General features: G+C 34.1%; 1 protein-coding gene across 5 annotated transcripts in view; it reads right to left on the reverse strand.

Annotated features, from left to right (window-relative positions):
* The window catches only part of Syn (synapsin), a 295,521-nt gene that overhangs the window by 63,279 nt on the left and 212,268 nt on the right, over positions 1 to 19,974 (reverse strand). For 4 of the 5 annotated variants that reach the window (XM_074254996.1, XM_074254995.1, XM_074254997.1 and 1 more), the window contains exon 10: positions 8,581 to 9,325. The exons of the other annotated variant lie outside the window; for it this stretch is intronic. In XM_074254996.1, the coding sequence (XP_074111097.1) occupies positions 9,135 to 9,325 (191 nt within the window). In that variant the 3' untranslated portion in view covers positions 8,581 to 9,134. Of the gene's footprint in view, positions 1 to 8,580; positions 9,326 to 19,974 lie in introns of those variants that run through there. 5 annotated transcript variants of the gene reach the window in all.

Consider the following 19,974-nt stretch of genomic DNA (forward strand, 5'->3'; position numbering starts at 1 on the left):
TCATTCATTGTGGGCCATAACTTTTTCCATGAAGATTGGATTAAGTTAGATGAAACAGACTTCCAAGCATGAGCGAGAGAGAATACAACATCCTTCAAATTCATTCCTTTAAGGCTCTGCGTTATATCACCATCCTGAGATATAATATGGATCAGCAATTTATTTTTATACAAAGACTTTATTTTTTGGATAACGTTTTGATCCAAGCGCTGCAGTAAAGGTGTGCAGTTTGGTGGTAAGAAGATGGTTTGGATATTCCCATCACTTGATTTAAGTTCTTGTTCGTTTGGGTGGCCTGGAGCATTGTCAAGTACGAGTAAAGCTTTTATGGGCAAGTTAGATCTTTTCATAAATTTTCTTACTTCTGGGACAAAGTCTTTATGAAACCATTCGCTAAATACCTCTCTCGTGACCCAACTTCTACTTTGGTTCTTGTAACAGACTGGCAGACAAATGTTCTTGAAAGCTCTGGGATTTTTTGCTTTGCCAATCACTAATAAATCCAATTTGTGCGTTCCAGTAGCATTTGAACACGGCATGAATGTGATTCTGTCTTTACTCACTTTACGACCTGGTGCACTTGCTTCTGTAGAAGACACGAATGTTTTATTGGGCAACAGTCTCCAGAACAGACCACTCTCATCTGCGTTATAGATTTGGTCAGGAAGAAGACCCAGTTCTTCTACTTTGTTTTTAAAATGCTGGATAAATGGCTGTACTGCAGATTCGTCGCTTGATAATTTCTCACCCGATACTGTTAAGAGACGGATACCAAATCGCTTTTTAAATTTATCCAGCCATCCATCGCTGGCACGAAAATCATCTTTGTGGGTAATTTTTTTATAAAATTCGATTGCCTTGGTTCTCAGAATTTCTCCAGATATAGGAGTGTGTTTAGAACGCCGTTGCAAGAACCACATGTAAAGAGCGTTTTCCATCTTTGGACAATCGCCAACTTTTAGTGTTTTACGCTTTCCTGGCCCCGATTCCATTGTCTTGACGTGGTCTACTATCTTTTGCCTTTTTTTCTTAAGATCGTATATAATAGCACGCCCAACACCATATTCTTTTGCCAATTTGCACATGTTTTCTCCACTATCTAACTTCTTTAAAATCTCCATTTTATTATTCAAATCTAGTGTCGTGTGTTTGCGTTTATTTGACATTTTTAACTATAAACTATTATCACTTGAAAACAAAAAAACAAATACGTAAGCACGTGCACGTGATAAGTTTTGAGGTTAGACTGCTCGTCGACGACGCAGCGACCGAAGCGCACAGGTATAGAGGGGCGAGGCAGGCGTGGGCGGAGGGTGCCGGATTATTGGACGTGCCGATCCATCGAAGTGCCGGATTAGTGAGATTATACTGTATAACAATAAAGCCACTGTGGAACCGAGCTGCCGCCTAGCGACCAAGATATACATTAGACTAGTGAATAAGACAGAAACTATTTATTCCAACAACTACAATATGGAAAGAGACATAATAATTATACCGGCATACAAAAAAAAAAAGTGGAATGTACTTTGGAGCGGACCTACCTACTGACATGTTTTTCGACCTGCTGAATCCGAATTTCAAGTCTGTTTTGTCCGGTCACCCTCCAGTTTTGAGTAAAATGCAAAAAACCTCAACAAAGGACAAAACTTGCAAAAAACTGCAGCCACAGCAATGAAAAAATTTTTGTGGACCCAGATCCCGTATGATTTTTGTGTACTTCAAATAACTGAATCTAAATCTAAAATTTAATTGGCCCGGTGAGCCATCCAAATTTGAAAAAAAAAAATTCGGAAAATGGATGACCCTGAAGGCCATCCTTGCAACTTCCCGCTACTTTCGTAATTAAGCGCTCAAAATTGCGCTTATTACGTTTTTGAATTCGAAAAGCTCAAATATAAAATTTTCATGTAGTTTTGAGCTCTTTGAGCTTAAAAATCTGATAGGAGTTTAATAAATCACGATTTTTTTAATTATTTAAACTGCTATAACTTTGGAAGAAATCAACTGCTTTTCTCGCGGTTGGTGGCGATCGATGAAGTTTTTTAAGCTCTATAAAAAATTCAGAACAAAAAAATTGATCTAATAACAAAGGGCATAGCCGGTTAAATATGGGAAATCTGCCCCCATGGCTTTTTTGACTCACACTTAGGGGATCGATTTGGCATCAAATAAAAATAATTCACACCAATTATTAGCCCTTTAACTCAAACGACGTTCGAGATTTTTAAAAAAACCTGTTTTTTTTATTTTAATTTTATTTTTATACGGAAATTCGGAGTTAATCGATGGTGATTTTTTTTCTTATTCTTAGGATCCTTAAACATAAAAATATCGTATGATCATCGTTTTTCAACGAAAAGTCGATTTTTAATGAAGAAAAGAAAATTCAAATCTTATTTTTTTTAGGGTTTTTGAAATATGTCAATCACCAAAATTTGTCAGAACATGTATTTTACATCCCTCGACACTCAGGAATTTTTTCAGATTTTTTGAAGTGGTGGAACAATGTCAAAAAAATTAAAAAGTCATTTTTTTTTCCTGAAATTCGTCGTTTTAACGCACTTTTATTTTTTTTTTTTTTTGCTTGAAAAAGTACGTAGAAAATTTCTTTTTGAACAGAAATTTATCTTTTCAAAAGATAAATATAATAAATCAGGAACATGAAGTATGTAAAAATGCTATAAATAATTCAAAACACATTTGGATGTGAATTTTATATTTTTCCAGACAACCCGGAATAATTTTGAATTAGGATACAACAAAAATAAAAATTTTAATAGAAACAATAACTTGATTAGTCTTCATCACTGTCTTCTACCATTTGCACAGTCACAACAATATCGAGTTATTCCAGAGATATCATTCTTGTCTGGCTGATATTCAATAAAACAACGATATGTTTTTGAATTAATGTGTTGAGATCTGACTTCAAATTTTATAATATTAGGAGTGATCAGTAAGTAATGAAGCTTCAGCATTCCGTTTTCATCCATCATTTCAGCTAAGTACGACACCGCTTGAGACATTTGATATGATCCAGTAAAAAGAATTTTGAGTTCATGTTCAGTTAATTCAAGAAAATCAGTTAATAAATCTGAAGTTAATGCTGCAAAAAGAACTTTTCTTCTTGCCCAACGATTCGTTTCTACCTCCGAGGCTAAGGTATTATCATGGTCTTTTTTTGAGTTCATGGCAGCAATAATTTTTTCAGAAAGGTCGAGATCAGAATCAAGTCTCGTACCAAATTTATTGTTCAAAAAACAAACAATTCTGCAAAAAACACTCGTCGTTGGAAGCAATTTGTTGTCCAATTTATGATCTAAAAGCCTATACTTTTGTTTGATTATGCCATGAACTGCTTCAACAACCCAACGGACTTTAGTAACGAAACGGGATTCATTTGATTCATTTGTGGTCAGTTGATTACGTTTTCCTTTATGGGCAGGCATTAGCACTTTGAAGCCAGATTCTTCTAAATGTGCTATTACATCCCGAAAACCACGATCAACTACAATAATGTCATCTTTTTTCAGCAACTTAATCAGACCATTTGGATCATTTAAAATGACTTTCATTATTTTAGCATCGTTCATATTAGCTGTGTATGGCCCAAACATGTCGATAACGAAACCATTCGTAGTGTATATCGTGAATGGTTTGCACAGAGGGACTTTCTTTTGACCAGAATATGATTTCCTCTGATATTCATTATTTGTATTTTTTTGATGACGAATATATGTACCATCGCAAATGAATATCAACTGGTCATCTCTTACTTGATACAACTTTTTAGCAGTATTTGAAGTATTGGCGAGTAATATTTCCCGGCTGATAGCATGGATTCCAAAACAGTGAGGCAAAACATCTTTTTCAAACGAAGATATTACTTCATCACAATAGTCTGACATCATTTGATCTCGAGCTAAGCCAAAAACGGAAGATATCACTGTGTTTGAATTTCCAGTACGTAATTTGAATAAAAAAACAGCAAGAGCTTCAAAGACATTACGATTGACTGATTTTCTCATTGACGTTAACATTTCACTGTTTTATCAATTTATCCCAGCTTAGACCCGTAAATACCTCTTAAACCCGTAAAAAACTGTTTTTCTGAAAACGAGTGATCTCCAATTTTATCAATTATGAACGAATCAGTACCAATAGCTAACTGCCTAAGTAATTTTTCGAAATCATTTACTTCAAATACACTGGTATTAGAATGGATTCGGAAAGTGTTGATATCTTCATTATAGAACCGTTTTTTTAATGATATGATCTTTACAACACCGATTTCCTTGGGGAATAAAGAGTCGTATTTTGGAAAAGACTTGCTTACGTGCTTCAAACGGAACTATCATGATATTTGTTGATGATCCACAAAGGCAACAGTATTTGTGTGTCGATATGATTCGGGGAAAACCCAACTCTATAAATTCTAACTATTCCTCCATTTTTTCTTGAATAACATATGAAGGATCTTCAGATGATGATACAGACGAAACGGTTGTGGATGATGATTCAGAAAAAATAGGCTGACTTTCGACATTTACTCGATCTGCAGATAAATCTTGAGTCTTTTTTTACGTAGGTGGTCTTGTTAAAATAACTCGACACTTATTACAAAAGGTATCATTTATAAAGACACGCTTTCCAATTTTTTTTGTCGCATTATTAGCCTCATGAACTGTCGCAATAATTTGTTTAAAGCCAGATATTTTACGTAAATATACATTACAATTAACACATTTTTTCCCAAAATCCATTCTGCAATCAAGTTTAAATTATAGGTTACAAATTCGAAAATATATAAACAAATAAAATGTAAAACTTTACTCACTTGAATAAATGTAAACAACTGATACGCTATGTAATAATAAAAACATATATCTTGTAAAATGAAAAGAGATGCATTAACATCAACAATGATACTCCAATATTGTTCGATCGTAAAACTTAAATATAGTTTCAATATAAAAGCCCTGAATTAATTAACAACTGTTATTCAATATAAACAATGAATTAATCATAAAGATTACTTTATTTTGAGGTTACCTGAACAAACAAAACCTTAATTGATATGATCGATAGATTCCGGAAATCCCGGTAGATGACTTTCCAAAGCACTGAGTTGGCGCTAATTTTGAAATACATAGTCGTTTTAGAGCAAAGAAAAGTTTTCTACGTACTTTTTCAAGCAAAAAAAAAATAAAAGTGCGTTAAAGCGACGAATTTCAGGGAAAAAAAATGACTTTTTAATTTTTTTGACATTGTTCCACCACTTCAAAAAATCTGAAAAAATTCCTGAGTGTCGAGGGATGTAAAATACATCTTCTGACAAATTTTGGTGATTGACATATTTCAAAAACCCTAAAAAAAATAAGATTTGAATTTTCTTTTCTTCATTAAAAATCGACTTTTCGTTGAAAAACGATGATCATACGATATTTTTATGTTTAAGGATCCTAAGAATAAGAAAAAAAATCACCATCGATTAACTCCGAATTTCAGTATAAAAATAAAATTAAAATAAAAAAAACAGGTTTTTTTAAAAATCTCGAACGTCGTTTGAGTTAAAGGGCTAAAAATTGGTGTGAATTATTTTTATTTGATGCCAAATCGATCCCCTAAGTGTGAGTCAAAAAAGCCATGGGGGCAGATTTCCCATATTTAACCGGCTATGCCATTTCGATGTTATTACAAAAAAACTCTTATTTTCGATTTTTTTCGACAACGATATCTCACGAACGCATCAACCAATTCTGACGTTTTTGGTGACGATCGAACAGGGTTTTCAAGGTTAAGAGCTGATTATTTTTTGAGAACGATCAGTTCAGCCAATTCGGAGATGTTTAAAAAAAATGAAAAGAAAACAACTTTTTTTTTTTCACTTTTTAACTTCCCGCTAAGAAAATCGAAAATTTTCAAAAATCGGGAAGTTATTGATTTCACCCCGTTTTTCGAAAATCGAGTTCTCATTAGATCTTGACGTTTTGAGGTCCTACGAAGCTTCCTGGCTATTCCCACGATGTGTGTGTGTGTGTGTGTGTGTGTGTGTGTGTGTGTGTGTGTGTGTGTGTGTGTGTGTGTGTGTGTGTGTGTGTGTGTGTGTGTGTGTGTGTGTGTGTGTGTGTGTGTGTGTGTGTGTGTGTGTGTGTGTGTGTGTGTGTGTGTGTGTGTGTGTGTGTGTGTGACCCTTTTATAACTTTTGAACGGTTTGACCGATTTCATCGCTGTTGGTGCTATTCGAAAGGGCTTCACTAAACCTAGATTTTCTAAAAATTTGAACCGATTCGGACCAGTAGATTTTGAGAAATTGCAAAAAAACTACAAAAAAAATTTTTTTGAAAAGTGGTTTTTTTGACATAACTTTTAAACGGTTTTACTGATCAATCCCAAAAACTAACCAGCTCTTAACATCAGAAAACCGCGTCGATCACCGCCAATCCGGTCAAAATCGGTGGATTCGTTCGTGTGTAATCGTGAACGAAAGAAAACCGAAAAAAGTGTTTTTTCGGGATTACTCTGAAATTTCTGGTTCGATCGATGAAAACCTAAAAATAACTTATGATGATAATAGAACTGCGTCGAATGCTGCCAACCGCGTGGAAATCGATTGATCCATTCAAAAATTATTGCGATTTGAAAATTCCAAAAATATTGATTTATTAAACTCCTATCACACTTTTGAGCTCGGAGAGCTCAAAACTACACGAAATAGTATTTTACATATCTAGGGCAGTAAAATAAGAAATGTCTCAGATCATATATAATTATTGTCCGAGGCGAAGCCTAGGTCGATAAACATGTGATCTGAGGCATTTTTATTTACTGCCCTGGTGTGTATACTATTTTTCTCCTCGACGGAGGCGGAAAGGCATAACTTATATTTATTTAGGTTTTTTAAAGAATTTTTACCTAAGAAGATAAAACAATAACTAAAAACATGTAAAAGTTATATAAATTCACAATAACAAACAATATTTGATACAATTGAGCAAAACTCGCGAGGAATTGTAAACGTATTATTATTATACATTTAATTACGATGGCACTTACAATCATGCAATTGCAAGAACTGATGTACAAATTTAAATTTGTCAATAAATAAATGAAATAAAAATAAAATAAACGAAGGCGGAAAGCGGCATTTTCGTTTAGCGCAGCGGGGGGGAAATTGACGCTTTCCGCTCGGAGGTGAAAAAATCAGATTTTTGAGCTCGAAGATAAGCGCGCGCGAGTGTGTGTGTGTGTGTGTATGTGGATGTAAACCTCTCATAACTTTTGAACGGCTTGAGCGATTATATCGCGGTTGGCGCCAATCAAAAGCGCTGGACTGAACTTAGATTTTAAATATGGTTTGAACCGATTCGGACCGGTAGATTTTCAGAAATCTCTAAAAAACTACGAAACAAAATTTATTCAAATGTGGTTTTTTTTGATAACTTTAATTAAGCGCTCAAAATTGCATTTAATATGTTTTTGAGCCCTTCGAGCTCAAAAATCTAATTTTCGTGTATTTTGGAGCTCTCCGAGCTCAAAAGTTTGATAGGAGTTTAATAAATCGTTATTTTTTACATTTTCAACCCGCAATAACTTTTGAATGATAGCACCGATTTCCGCGCGGTTAGCGGCATGTGACGCAGTTTTTCAAATTATATGATATAATTTCAAACACAAATTGATTAGATCGAATATTTCGGTGTAATCCGAAAAAAACACTTTTTGTCGATTTATTTCGTCAACAATAACTCGCGAACGAATCAACTGATTTTGACCGGCTTGGTAGCGATCGACGTGGTTTTTCGATGTTAAGAGCTGATTAGTTTTCGGAATTTATCAGTTAAGCCGTTTAAAAGTTATTAGAAAAAAACCACATTTGAAAAAATTTTTTTTTGCGGATTTTTTTAGATTTCTGAAAATCTACCCGTCTTAATCGGTCCAAACCATATTCAAAATCTAAGTTCAGTCAAGCCCTTTCGATTGGCGTCAACCGCGATAGAATCGGTCAAGCCGTTCAAAAGTTGTGAGAGGTTTACATACATTAACACACACACACACACACACACACACACACACACACACACACACACACACACACACACACACACACACACACACACACACACACACACACACACACACACACACACACACACACACACACACACAATGGCACCCTCGCGGAGATAGTCAGAAAAGCTTCCTGTGACCTTCAAACATCGAGATCTGATGAAAACTCGATTTTTGCAAAACGGGGTAAAACCATTAACTTCCTGATTTTTGAAAATTTTCGATCTGTTAAAAGATATTGCGGTTTGAAAATTTTTTTGCTTAAAAAACTATATTGCATGTCGTCAAACGATTCAAACTCAAATGACGCGTTTAAAAGATATTGCTGTTTTAAAAATTAATTTATTAGAATAATGTTTTTCGCAATAACTTTTAGAGAAATAGAGTTGCGATCACTTTTAAATTAAGAATAATTACAATATTGATATTTATGAACAATATTATTATCAGTGCTTTAATGTAAATGATGAAGGTAACTTTCGTAAATAAATATGAATTATATAAAAGCTGAAACATTGATTTATTTGTCAGTTAATCATTAGAAACAATAAATCATTTTGCATTTTTGTTTTCTTAAATTATTAATCAACTTATTTTATTAATTGGTAACAATTTGTAAATCTGAACTGGAATCAAAATGATCAAATGCAACCACTTTCCATTATGTAATATTACTTGTCATTTAATTATGGTTTATGAACAAATAACTAAATATTAATGATGTCTAAATCATTACATTCGAATTCTATCTTGTTTAGTTTATCACAACCAATTGCTTGGATCGATTGTGCTATGTCAAATTATAAATATATGGTAAATAAGTAGTACATTGTTACTATTTAGAAAATCTTTGACTATTCTTCTATTTCAGTCTTGCTTGACAGCTAATTTTTGCTAACAACTCAACTTACGATAATATGAAACTACATTATAAATTCATTTTTTTTTTCGTTCGTTCTTATAAGTGTGAAGTGTTATCAAGTATTGGCATTGAAAAAAGTTTCGTGATATAACAATGACAATATCATATTTTTGATATAGTTAATTGCCTTTTTTTTTCTTTACATTTCACCGAATATACCTGCAAAAGTTTTTCGCAAATTTTTCATTGTATCTTCAGTGTCTTCACTAGGAGTTGCTTGAGATTGACTTCCTTGACGATGAAAAGAAATTCTTGATGGTGGTAATGGTGGCGGTTCATCAGAACGACGGCCTGCAGGTGGTGCATTACTAGTCGCGCTTGATTGAGATACTGTTAAAATTTGAATTATTAATTGTAAATTAAGAGTGAGTTGAAAGAAAAAGTGTGTAAGTGTCGAACTCGATAGTTTGAATGATATAACAGTCGAAATATGATCAGGAGATCTAGATTCCTCAAATTTTTCAAAAATGACCTTCACTTTCAATAAGTTAAAATATATTAGCCCGCGTAAGTACTAATAGTAATAATTCTATGTATTGGAAAAAAGTGATAGAAAATTTGTATCGAGTGATTCTATTTATGACTGAGCAGTATGAAAAGTGTTGGACCATAGTAAGTGTGTAGCATATAATAAATTACATACAGAATTTGTAATGTAATTTTTTTTTCGTTTGAATTTAAGCTTTAAATTCGGAGAAAACAAATCATACTGATTATACATACTGAACTAAAAACATTATTAATTAATCGCTATTTAAAAGGGTGCTTTTTTGGACTATTTTTTTATTTTCGTTCCCATAGTGAAAATTTGTTGGGAGTACCAAAAAGAAACTGCATTTTCTTGATTTTACTAGTAATTTATACATTTGTATATTTGTATATTTGAAATTAGCTTAAGAGGGTAAATTTTTTCTATTCTTATAATATTAAAATAATGCTGGTCGTCAGGAGTCTCGGGGGACTGCAGTGGCAATGGAATTAAAAAATCGTATGCCAATTAAAATTTGTAATAATTTGACTTACCAAAATTTTAGTCTAGTCGAAAAATGAGTTTTCTGCGAAAAAAAGTTACAATTCTCTTGAAAATATGACGATTGGTGCATTAGATTCAGAATTTAATGCTGAGTTAATGGAATTTTTTTTAATTTATCCACCACTGAAAATTTCATTGGTTATAAACAAAAAACGAAGATAGAAAAGGAAGTCTCCGTTGTGTAGCCATAACTTAAAAAAAGATATATCTGAAATTTGAAAAAAAAAATCCTAAAAGAGGAGAAAATTTTAGAAAAATAAGTCTTGACTCCCGGAGTTACAGCTCCATTATTTCTAATTTTAATTAAACCCTAACGGTCTTAATGACCCGGGAAAACTCGGAAGAAACACGGAGTTTCTGCAGAGTATACTCCGTCATAGAGTTTTCTCGGGATACCGACGGAGTTTAGGCGGTGTTTTAGCGGTGGTAACGCGAAGTATTGTGTCCAGTCACGACACAAGATTTTAATGGCGTTCTGTCAGGTTTTTCTTGGAGTATTGCAAATGTTTTAATAGAGTTTTCGTGGAGTATGCACGCAGTATCACCAGTGTTCTAGTGGAGTATTCGCGGAATTTTTTGGTGCTATCGCAGGGTTTCATTGGAGTTTTGCCGGTGTTTTCGGGACGTTTTTCTGATGAAATTTCAGTCAAGTATTCACGGAGTATACACGGAGAATTACCAGTATTCTAGCGGAGTTTTTCTATATATATATATATATATATATATATATATATATATATATATATATATATATATACCCGGGAAAAAATGATCAGACCTGATCAGACATGAACAGGCATGGACAGGTCTGATCAGGCCTGAGCGTATTTAACACTTCAGACATGAACAGGCATGGAACGGCCTGATCATGTCTAATTTCAGGTCTGGTCATACATGAACAGGTCTGATCAGGTCTAATTTCAGGCCTGATCATACATGAATAGGCATAGTCAGGTCTGATCATTTTTTTCCCGGGCAGTAATAAAAAAAAATTTCTTTAATGTTTGTTCCAGAATTATAATTTTGTTGTTTTCTTTTAATTAAAATTTTTTTTTTTCATTCAAAACGTATAGGTACTAAGAATTATCTGTGTGCTCTACAATTCAGCAATCTTTCATACTACAGCAATGAACCAAGGCGTAGCTTAAGACAATAACAGACACCTTGAAAGGATTTATCGCCTATGGATATCAACTGATCTATTTTGGTATTTGTACACAATCAAACAAACTTTTACTCAAAATCTTGTTTTTCGCGTATTCCTTGGATAACAGTAAGAAATTTTGTGTCATTTCATCAAAAATCAAAGTTGAAAATCATCGTTTTGGCATGGAATATCAAAAACTTTATGCTTAAATCGATATTTTTAATGAAAGTTGTACAATTAAAATTAATAAGCGGATAGAAATTGATGCGTCATACGGAACAAATAAATTTTAAAAATAAAACTAAAAAAAAATCAGACATGAGCAGGCATGAACAGGTCTGATCAGGTCTAATTTCAGGCCTGATCATACATGAACAGACCTGATCAGATCCAATTTCAGGCCTGATCATACATGAACAGGCATGGTCAGGTCTGATCATTTTTTTCCGGGTATAACTGTAAAGATAAGTCATGTATGAAATTAAAATTACTTGAAGTAGTTCGAAAGATACCTCTAAAGTAAAGATAAGTTATATGGTCAAGAGGTAAAGTAACAGTCTGGAGAGCGCGGCGGTTACGGTTCGAATCTCCACAGGTACAACTTTTTTATTTTTTTTGGACCTGACCGAGTCAGACATGAACAGATCTGATCAGACCTGAACATGCCTAGTCAGGTCTGGTCAGGTATGGCCATTTTTCATGCCAGATCAGGCCTGAAGACTCATGCCTGTTCATGTCTGATCAGGTCTGATCATTTTTTCTCGGGTATAATTTATCTTGACATGTCGTACAGTATAAATTTCAAGTTTATAGTATTGCGATAGGACTTAACCATTTTTCCAGTGATTACATCAACTTAATCTAAATAAAACGAAAAAGCTATAAATTAATAAATTCGACGTGGGTTAGTTAGTAACGTGCCGGACTTCCAATCATAAAGTATCACGTTCGAATCCCACAGAGACCATTATTTTTTTTTTTTATTTTATTTAAATATTTATTTTTTAAATATTATCAATATTATTTCAGGGAAGATTAATGTACATTAATTATTTCTTCATTACTTTTTATTCTCTTAATTACTTGTTGGAAAAAAATACCAACAAAACTCCGTGGATACTCCGCGAGAACGCCGATGATACTCCGTGAGAAAACCGGCAGTACTCCGTGAAAACTCTGTTAAAACACGTATAATACTCGATAAAAACTCCGACAAAATTCCACCGAAATTTCGTGTCGCAACTGCACACGAAATTCCGCGTTTCCTTCGCCTCAACGCTGCTTAAACTCCATCGATACTCCGAGTTTCAGCTAAGTTTACTCGGAGTTTTGACGGTGGTACCTAAACCGCTAGGGAACGTTGAAAATTGGGCTCCACACGGCTGTTTCGGTACCTATCATCGCCGCCAAGCAAAGTATGCAACACAAAATAATTGTTTGTAACATTTAATATTAATTTAAAAATCTGAATAAATTATAGTGTTGTCTAGACACTTGAAGGACAATAGTGCCGCAAAATAGATATTTATGTCATAAGGCCGTGAAGTGGCGATTTTTTGACAGCGACGATATTTCGATACGAGTTTAAGGTTTGTGGCGGGACGGTTCGAAACGGGTGTATTTTTAACGCTCGTTTTCGAACGTTCGCATCTCAAACATTAAAGCAAATATCGAAAAAAAGTCGTTGTCAAAATCGTCACTAAACGGCCGAATGACATACAATATTTTTTGTTATTATTGCTCCATAAGTTTAACTTTTGTGGGATAAGAGGCAATGGATGACTGATTTAAATTTTATGAGGTTTCACAAGGGCAAAAAAACTTAATTTTATATTAATTATCTTTGTATTAATATTTATTTATGGCGTGGTTGTTATTTTATTAACATTAGGTCTGCTTCATAATAAACTGCCAGTCGAGAAATACTTAGCACCACTCAATAGCAACTGTTTATTAAAATTTACTCATATTCATTGGTCGGTACCCTAGAATGTGACTTTTTTTACAATCTCTCTCAATTTCGACTGGGTGTACTCGAAAAATTTGTAAAAAAAAGGAGGGGGGGAAACTTCACGGCCTAGGCCGTGAAAAAAAGACGGTATGGTAGAGTCTCTAGAAAAGAGTCCCTCTACGGACGCCATCCAGCGCTCAAAAGTTGAACTTTTGGAGCGAGTATAACAAAAAACAATTTTTAACCTGATTTTTGGTCAGGTAATTTCATTGTTAATTAACTGATTTTTCGTAGACTTGAGTTTTCAGAAAATCTCCTATAAATGTTTAAAAAATGTGTCTATAAATTTTTTTCCTTTTGGAAGCTCTCGTTATATGAATAATAAACAAGATTCCGTTGTAAAAGTTTCTTCGTCATAATGATTTTTCAATGTTATTAAAAATTGAAATATCCAGCGGCTAATATGAAAAAAAATTTTTGTTTCCTAAATCTTCAATCTTGATTGTTTTTGTATTAACATATTACGTTTACCCGGGAAAAAATGATTTTGCCCAATTATATATGGTTATATATAATATAACTTATATATAATTACACCTGAAAATTCGCCAGGTCAAATTATATATAAGCTATATATAATCATATATGAGATATATATAATCATATATAAATTATATAAGCAGTATGGTGCAACTTTGGCGCATCCCACTCTTTTGAGGTGGGGGTAACTTGTGTTGTTCGCAGTAGTAGTAGTAGTAGTAGTAGTAGTAGTAGTAGTAGTAGGGATAATAGTAGAGACTTATTAAATAATAATAATAATAATTATACGGTAATATAAACTATTGCAAGGTCGTTGAGCTTGCAAATTCTTTTTACTCAAGGTCACTGACGTGGTTGCTTTTATAAGCGTGATGATGTTACATACATACAGTTATAACCGTTATAGAAATAATGCTGAATTTACAAATTCTTTTTTGCCAAGGTTATCAACGGGCTTGATTACAACTCTTTATACTTATCAAGTTTTTATATTTAAAGGTATACTTACCTTTTCATAATATGTATATTACTATTATATCATACTTATTTATTATATAAACTAATAATTAGATAAAAGATTTTAAAGGAGAGGCAATTATATCAAAATAAATAAAGATACAACTAAAATTTGCATTTTTGATATTTAATTTCACATAAAAAGAATAGGAGTACATAATTGATTATTAGCGATTATTGTGAATACAAAATTAAGAACATGATTGAATATTAGCTATTATGTCACTTACAAAATTATTGTTATATTTTTTTGGCTTTATTTTCATAAACGTATTGTAATATTCTTCGACGATCTCATAATTTCTGTCAAGTCTTCCGTCAAAGATAGATATAAATCTATCAAGTGAAGGATAAGTAGACATATAATGCAAAAACATGATACAGTATTGACCGCACACTTGAGAATTTTCTTTTTGCAACTGAATGTGGTTATATTTGAACCATTTACAGTTGTTTTTGAGGCGTTTAAGATACTGCGGGATATACGGTGGGAGTCCATAGCTATCGAAGTACCATCCACAGCCATCTCTATCGACGTATATGGCGACCCAGTGCTGTCCTGGCTTATGGCATCCATCTGTGTTTATTACGAAGGCTGTAGGCTTAGTCCAGACTCTCGGGATCCTGTCTGCAGGATACACTCCAATCGCGTGGTATGGTATATACTGAATAGCTTTTAAGACCTGCACCGTGTTCATTACAAGCCTCACACCCCCAAGGACAAACGAGTGAAGGTTCGTAGCTATTTTCACTAGCTTCAGAATTTGCTTTCTTACTTAACCACTGTTTCAGTAAGTCAGCACAAGACAAAGCACACTGATTATAACCAAGACTCCGATTTCTTCGAGATTCCAAAACACTGTGTAAGGCACAGGTTAACCGTGGCTGATGCAGCGTAGATACTGAGGGACTGTCTTGCAAATCTTCAATATTTATAACTGGTCTGCAGAGTAGAGATTCCAAGTATGATTTTTGTGCCCTCCCTCTTGTATAAATTTTCATAGAATTTTGACAAATAAAGCGTAACTGTGTATGCACGTATTTTACCATTGATTCCCCATCGTACCATTCAAGACCATGTTTTCGGGTTAAGGCGTTGTTTTCGAGCTGCCTTTCTTCGGATAGCAGGTTAAACGAGAATTCAGGAGCCAAAATCCAATGTGCAGTATCACCGTTAATTAGAGAGGTTACACCTATTTCTTTAGGTAAAAATTCACGGTCGTTATTTATAAAGCCTTGGATATATATAACAACAGAAGACATATCGGTCTCCACCGTACTACAGCAAAGCGTATACTAAATTTTAAATACTTGCTTACCCGGCGAAATCTATAGTTACTTGTCTCGAAGCATCTATTTCTAAAACACTTTCATATTCGGCATATACTATACAGTTTGTAGTTGTAGCCAGTGCTTTATCAAATCTGACCTCTATACGAACTGTACCATGTTTGATTAAATTCCAATGAGTGTTACTATTAGCTGATAAATCGGGCGTTAAATCAAAAGCATATAAACAATAGCCGTTAGGGTAATCAAATCTGTCTATAGAGTTCCCTTCGTTCAAAAAATGAATACCTGTGCCTGAGAATAACGTGTGATAAGCGTCTATGTAATTCATACGGTTTCCAAAATCAGGCTGGAGTGGTTTTGACGGTATTTGCCGACCGTCAACATACAGCGATAAATAATTAATCCCAAAATTTTGGAAATTGAAAGGATTCATCGAAGCATCGCCGTTAAATGCTTTATTATCAACAAAACCGATGATTAAACGTCTAGGTATTTGGCCATGAAGGATATTGTCCATAGTCTCGCCATGTACACCAGCTGCCATTGAAACAGCTTTAACCTCAACTCTGGTCAGTGGATATTTAGCAGTAGTTTTAGCTAACATACGGGCGTGTGCTACAAGTGTTCCTGGTGAAATTTTTGCACGACGCACTAATAAACTAGCGTCACTAATATTGTATACACAACCGTTTACTGTGTCATCCATTAGACAAAAAGTATCACGTGCACATGTTAATCGTAATCGCATTTCTACACCGTTAATTAAAAATCTTTCTTGATTGAAAACGTCACAATGTAGATGACCAATAAAATCTGCTGTTTTATCACACGTTAATAATTCTTTTCGTTTTTTCAAGCCTAAATTCTCGTCGGTTAAACTATCCATTTTTCCAGGGGTATCACAGCACCACCCTACAGTAGTTAAATGCGATTTTTTGGCATCTGCTCCGTAGTTCAATAAAGTTTCTATGTATGTCCGGTACGGATATAAATTATTAGGTGTTGATACAGGTTTTTGATTGAATAACACATCAACTTGACTGAATATTGAATGCATAAAATTGTTTATAGGTGCTACTTTAGGAGGGTGAGCGCTAGCTGTCACAGGGCTTCTTCGGGTAATACCCACGCATAACCTTAGCATCGTATGTGCTAAATCAATGTATTCATTCCCTTGACCTTGAACAACAAATTCTATCGGCGAGTTATCAGTCAATGATGAAATTGGTTTATAATGAACCCATTGGGAACTTTCAATTGTTGTTTAGGTCGGCGGTAGAGTAAATAATTCTAACTCAGTTTTAGCACACTCACACGAATGTACATGTAAAAACGACATTTTAGAAATTTTTATCAAAAATGTCAGCCACTGTACGTAGTTTTTTATTTTTATTGTTATTGTTTTTCTTTTTAATAGCGATCTTTTTTTTATTAACTTTACTTTTATTTTTCACTTTAGATTTGACAATGCGCCTTTTTTTTTTTTAACAATCCGTTTTCTTGAGTTTGGTTGTGTGTTGCTCATACCGTTGGTTAAGGCAAACTGGGTAGGTATATAGCCAGACCCGTTCATAAGACTATCAATTTTTTCCTGGGCTTTACGTTTTAAATTTTTACCTGACTCGCGCACGCGCGTTTTAAATGATTCTTCAACGGGGATTTGGTGATCCAAAACATCTGTAGCTATATTTACACCTGATCTTAAAGCTTCTTTACCAACGGTCTTAAGACCGCTTTTAAAAAAGGTAATACTCTTCTGAATAAGCCGCCCAAAAACTACCTATACCATGCCCTCTTTGATAAGGTGATCCTACATAAACATGGCTTATTCCAGAATAACTACGGGTACCGTCACCGTATTGTATCATCTCGAAGTCTATCATCGTAGAGAATCTTAAAAACTTCTTTTGAAATGTAACGTTACTGTCAACGTCCCGTATTCGAATGGCACGGGTTTACCATATTCGTCTCTTATATCAATTTCGATAGTAGCCATACTTTTACGTAATAGAGGTATATATTGGCCAGGCGAAAAACTTTTAATTTTAGTTGAACCGTAAATGTATTGATCGTGATCAAGAGGCACAACACGTAGTAGAGGGGCCTGAATATCTCCTGTTATGTAGCCTTCACAAATATCTGTATAAACGAATAATTTTCCTGGTATAGCTTGAGATAGAGAGGCTGGATTAGATCCGCAACAGTCATCAGGGCCGTCTGTTATAACTTTAGAAAACGAACTTTCTTCAAAGCCTAATATATGCCAGAGCCGATCACTTAATGCCAGCGTATGTCTTGCATTTTCACACTTGCATGTTGTATAAAATTTTATGAAACCGCCAGCACTACAAGTAAAATTGATATGCTCTGAAACAGATTTAAGTTTGTTGAGAGAATCCACTAAAGAGCCTATATTTTGATATTGACCATGTGGTATGTTGTTAGAATAAAGGAATGAATCCATTATTTTATTATTATCTTCTGTATCTATATATTCAACGGTTAATGTAACTTTCGTGAAATCTTTAGGAATATGTAAGATTGTCATTGGCGTCTGGATTTCCACTAAAGCAACATCCCACCATCCGTTAAGTTCTAAAGGATAGGGCAAACGCGTTATAAAATGAGTAGTTGTGTTGTCCGGGAAGTATTTCATGCTGCTATTGCTAGGTAGCACTATGTAAAAATTATCTCTTTCTAAAGACATTTATTCAACCTTAGATAATTCCTCTTCATAAAATATACCGTTGATTGGTTCGTTTTGAAGATCGGTTAATATAAAAACCGGTGGTTGGCGATATTCAGAAATACTTGATACTTTAAAAACTTCGCTACTCCAGCCACTCTCATATCCTTTCGTAAACGCTGCCTTTGCTTTACTGATACGTACCAAGTCACCAACAGCATATTTAAGCTTACGGTTTTTCAAGAGCGCAGAGCGCTTCTCATTTTCATAACGTTTTTTAAGGTTATTAAAAGCTATTTGAACTGTATTATTGTTAACATTTACCGGTGCCATTTTGATACCAGTATGCGTTGTGTGATGGTAAGCGTAAATAATTTTTTGTAATATGTCTAAATACTTTTTTGTGCGGAAATACGTAAAATAACGCCATATTCTCTCCTTTATCGTTCTATTTAGACGTTCTACAATAGCTGCTTTGACGTCAGGGTTGCGTGCTGTTCTAAAAAATATTCCTTTTTTTCTTAAAAACTCTTGAAAAGGCTCTCCAAGAAACTCCTTTCCGCTATCTGTCTGCACTAAGCGGGGTATTCTTTTGTTACTTCTACTTAAGATTTTTGGAATGCTTGAGTCACACTTAGACTAGTTTTATTTATTAGAGGCTCAGCCCACGCATACTTACTCAATACATCGATCACCATCAATATATATTTATAACCCTTGTTATAGGTAGAGATACTTCGTAAATCAGCTAAATCAGCTTCCCAGACATCATCTATTGATTCAACATTGTAAGTCCTTCTAATAAAACGTTTCCTGTTCATACGGTGCTTTGTAAAAGTTTCTTGTTTATTTAACCATTCCTTAACATCATCTTGAGATAGCTCTGATTTGTTTTCAGCAGAGTATTTTAGAATATTTTTAGCACCTGAAAAACTTTCTGGTCTTATAGGATCATAATAGATGTTTTTTAGTTTTTTATCTATCTCAACTTTATCCATGGTATTTTTTTACTTTGACTGTTTTTATTTATAGAACCTTCACCGTTTTGATTTAATTGTAATTCGTCTAAGGATGTGTGTTCTGTAAGTATTTCAGGCACGGAAAAATTAACAATTTATGTACAATGTTTTATCATTTACTGGTAAGAAGCCGCAAATTTCGATTTGACTGTCTGTTAACATTTCCATCAACCGTGCACGCGTCGTGACAATTTCTGTCTGCATCAAATTTTCGCGCTGACCGAACTTACCCCAAAGAGAGTTTAAGCTGAGCTTCGCTACAGAACGTAACCCAGGGTTTACTTCAACTTTTTCACTATCTAATTTAATACCCTCAGCTTTTTTATAAGCAGCAATATATTGTGTTTTTTGTTGATCTGTAATACAGTCTCTGGGGTATCCAGAAGCTTCAGTTTTAATTTTTAAAAATGTATTAATATCATCTGCAAATATTCCACCAATACCTGTTTCTGGATTGTACTGCGTTATTTTATAATGCCATATCTCATATACTTTAAGTAACTTATATCCTTTCTGAATGGCCTTTCTTATCTCATCAACAACCCATGTACCTCTTAAAAGCCTATCTTTAATTTTATGGGTACAGTTTGTTTGCTTTAATTCTTGAGCACAAGAACGACATAAAGTGAAAAGAAGTCTATTATGGAGCTTACAAGGGAGTACTGGGTGGTATAAATTCTGCGGTGGTAAAATAGTGCATTTAACTATCCCTTCTACTTTTGATAAATCCTTGTTAGGACCTATAATTTCAGAACATTCCTTACCTATATATATTTTAGGGTGGCCTATTGGGA

The sequence above is a fragment of the Cotesia typhae genome, unplaced genomic scaffold, assembly GCF_013202065.1.
Source record: "Cotesia typhae breed Kobodo isofemale line unplaced genomic scaffold, CoteBio_Ctyphae scaffold_13, whole genome shotgun sequence".
NCBI classification, from domain to species: Eukaryota; Metazoa; Arthropoda; class Insecta; order Hymenoptera; family Braconidae; genus Cotesia; species Cotesia typhae.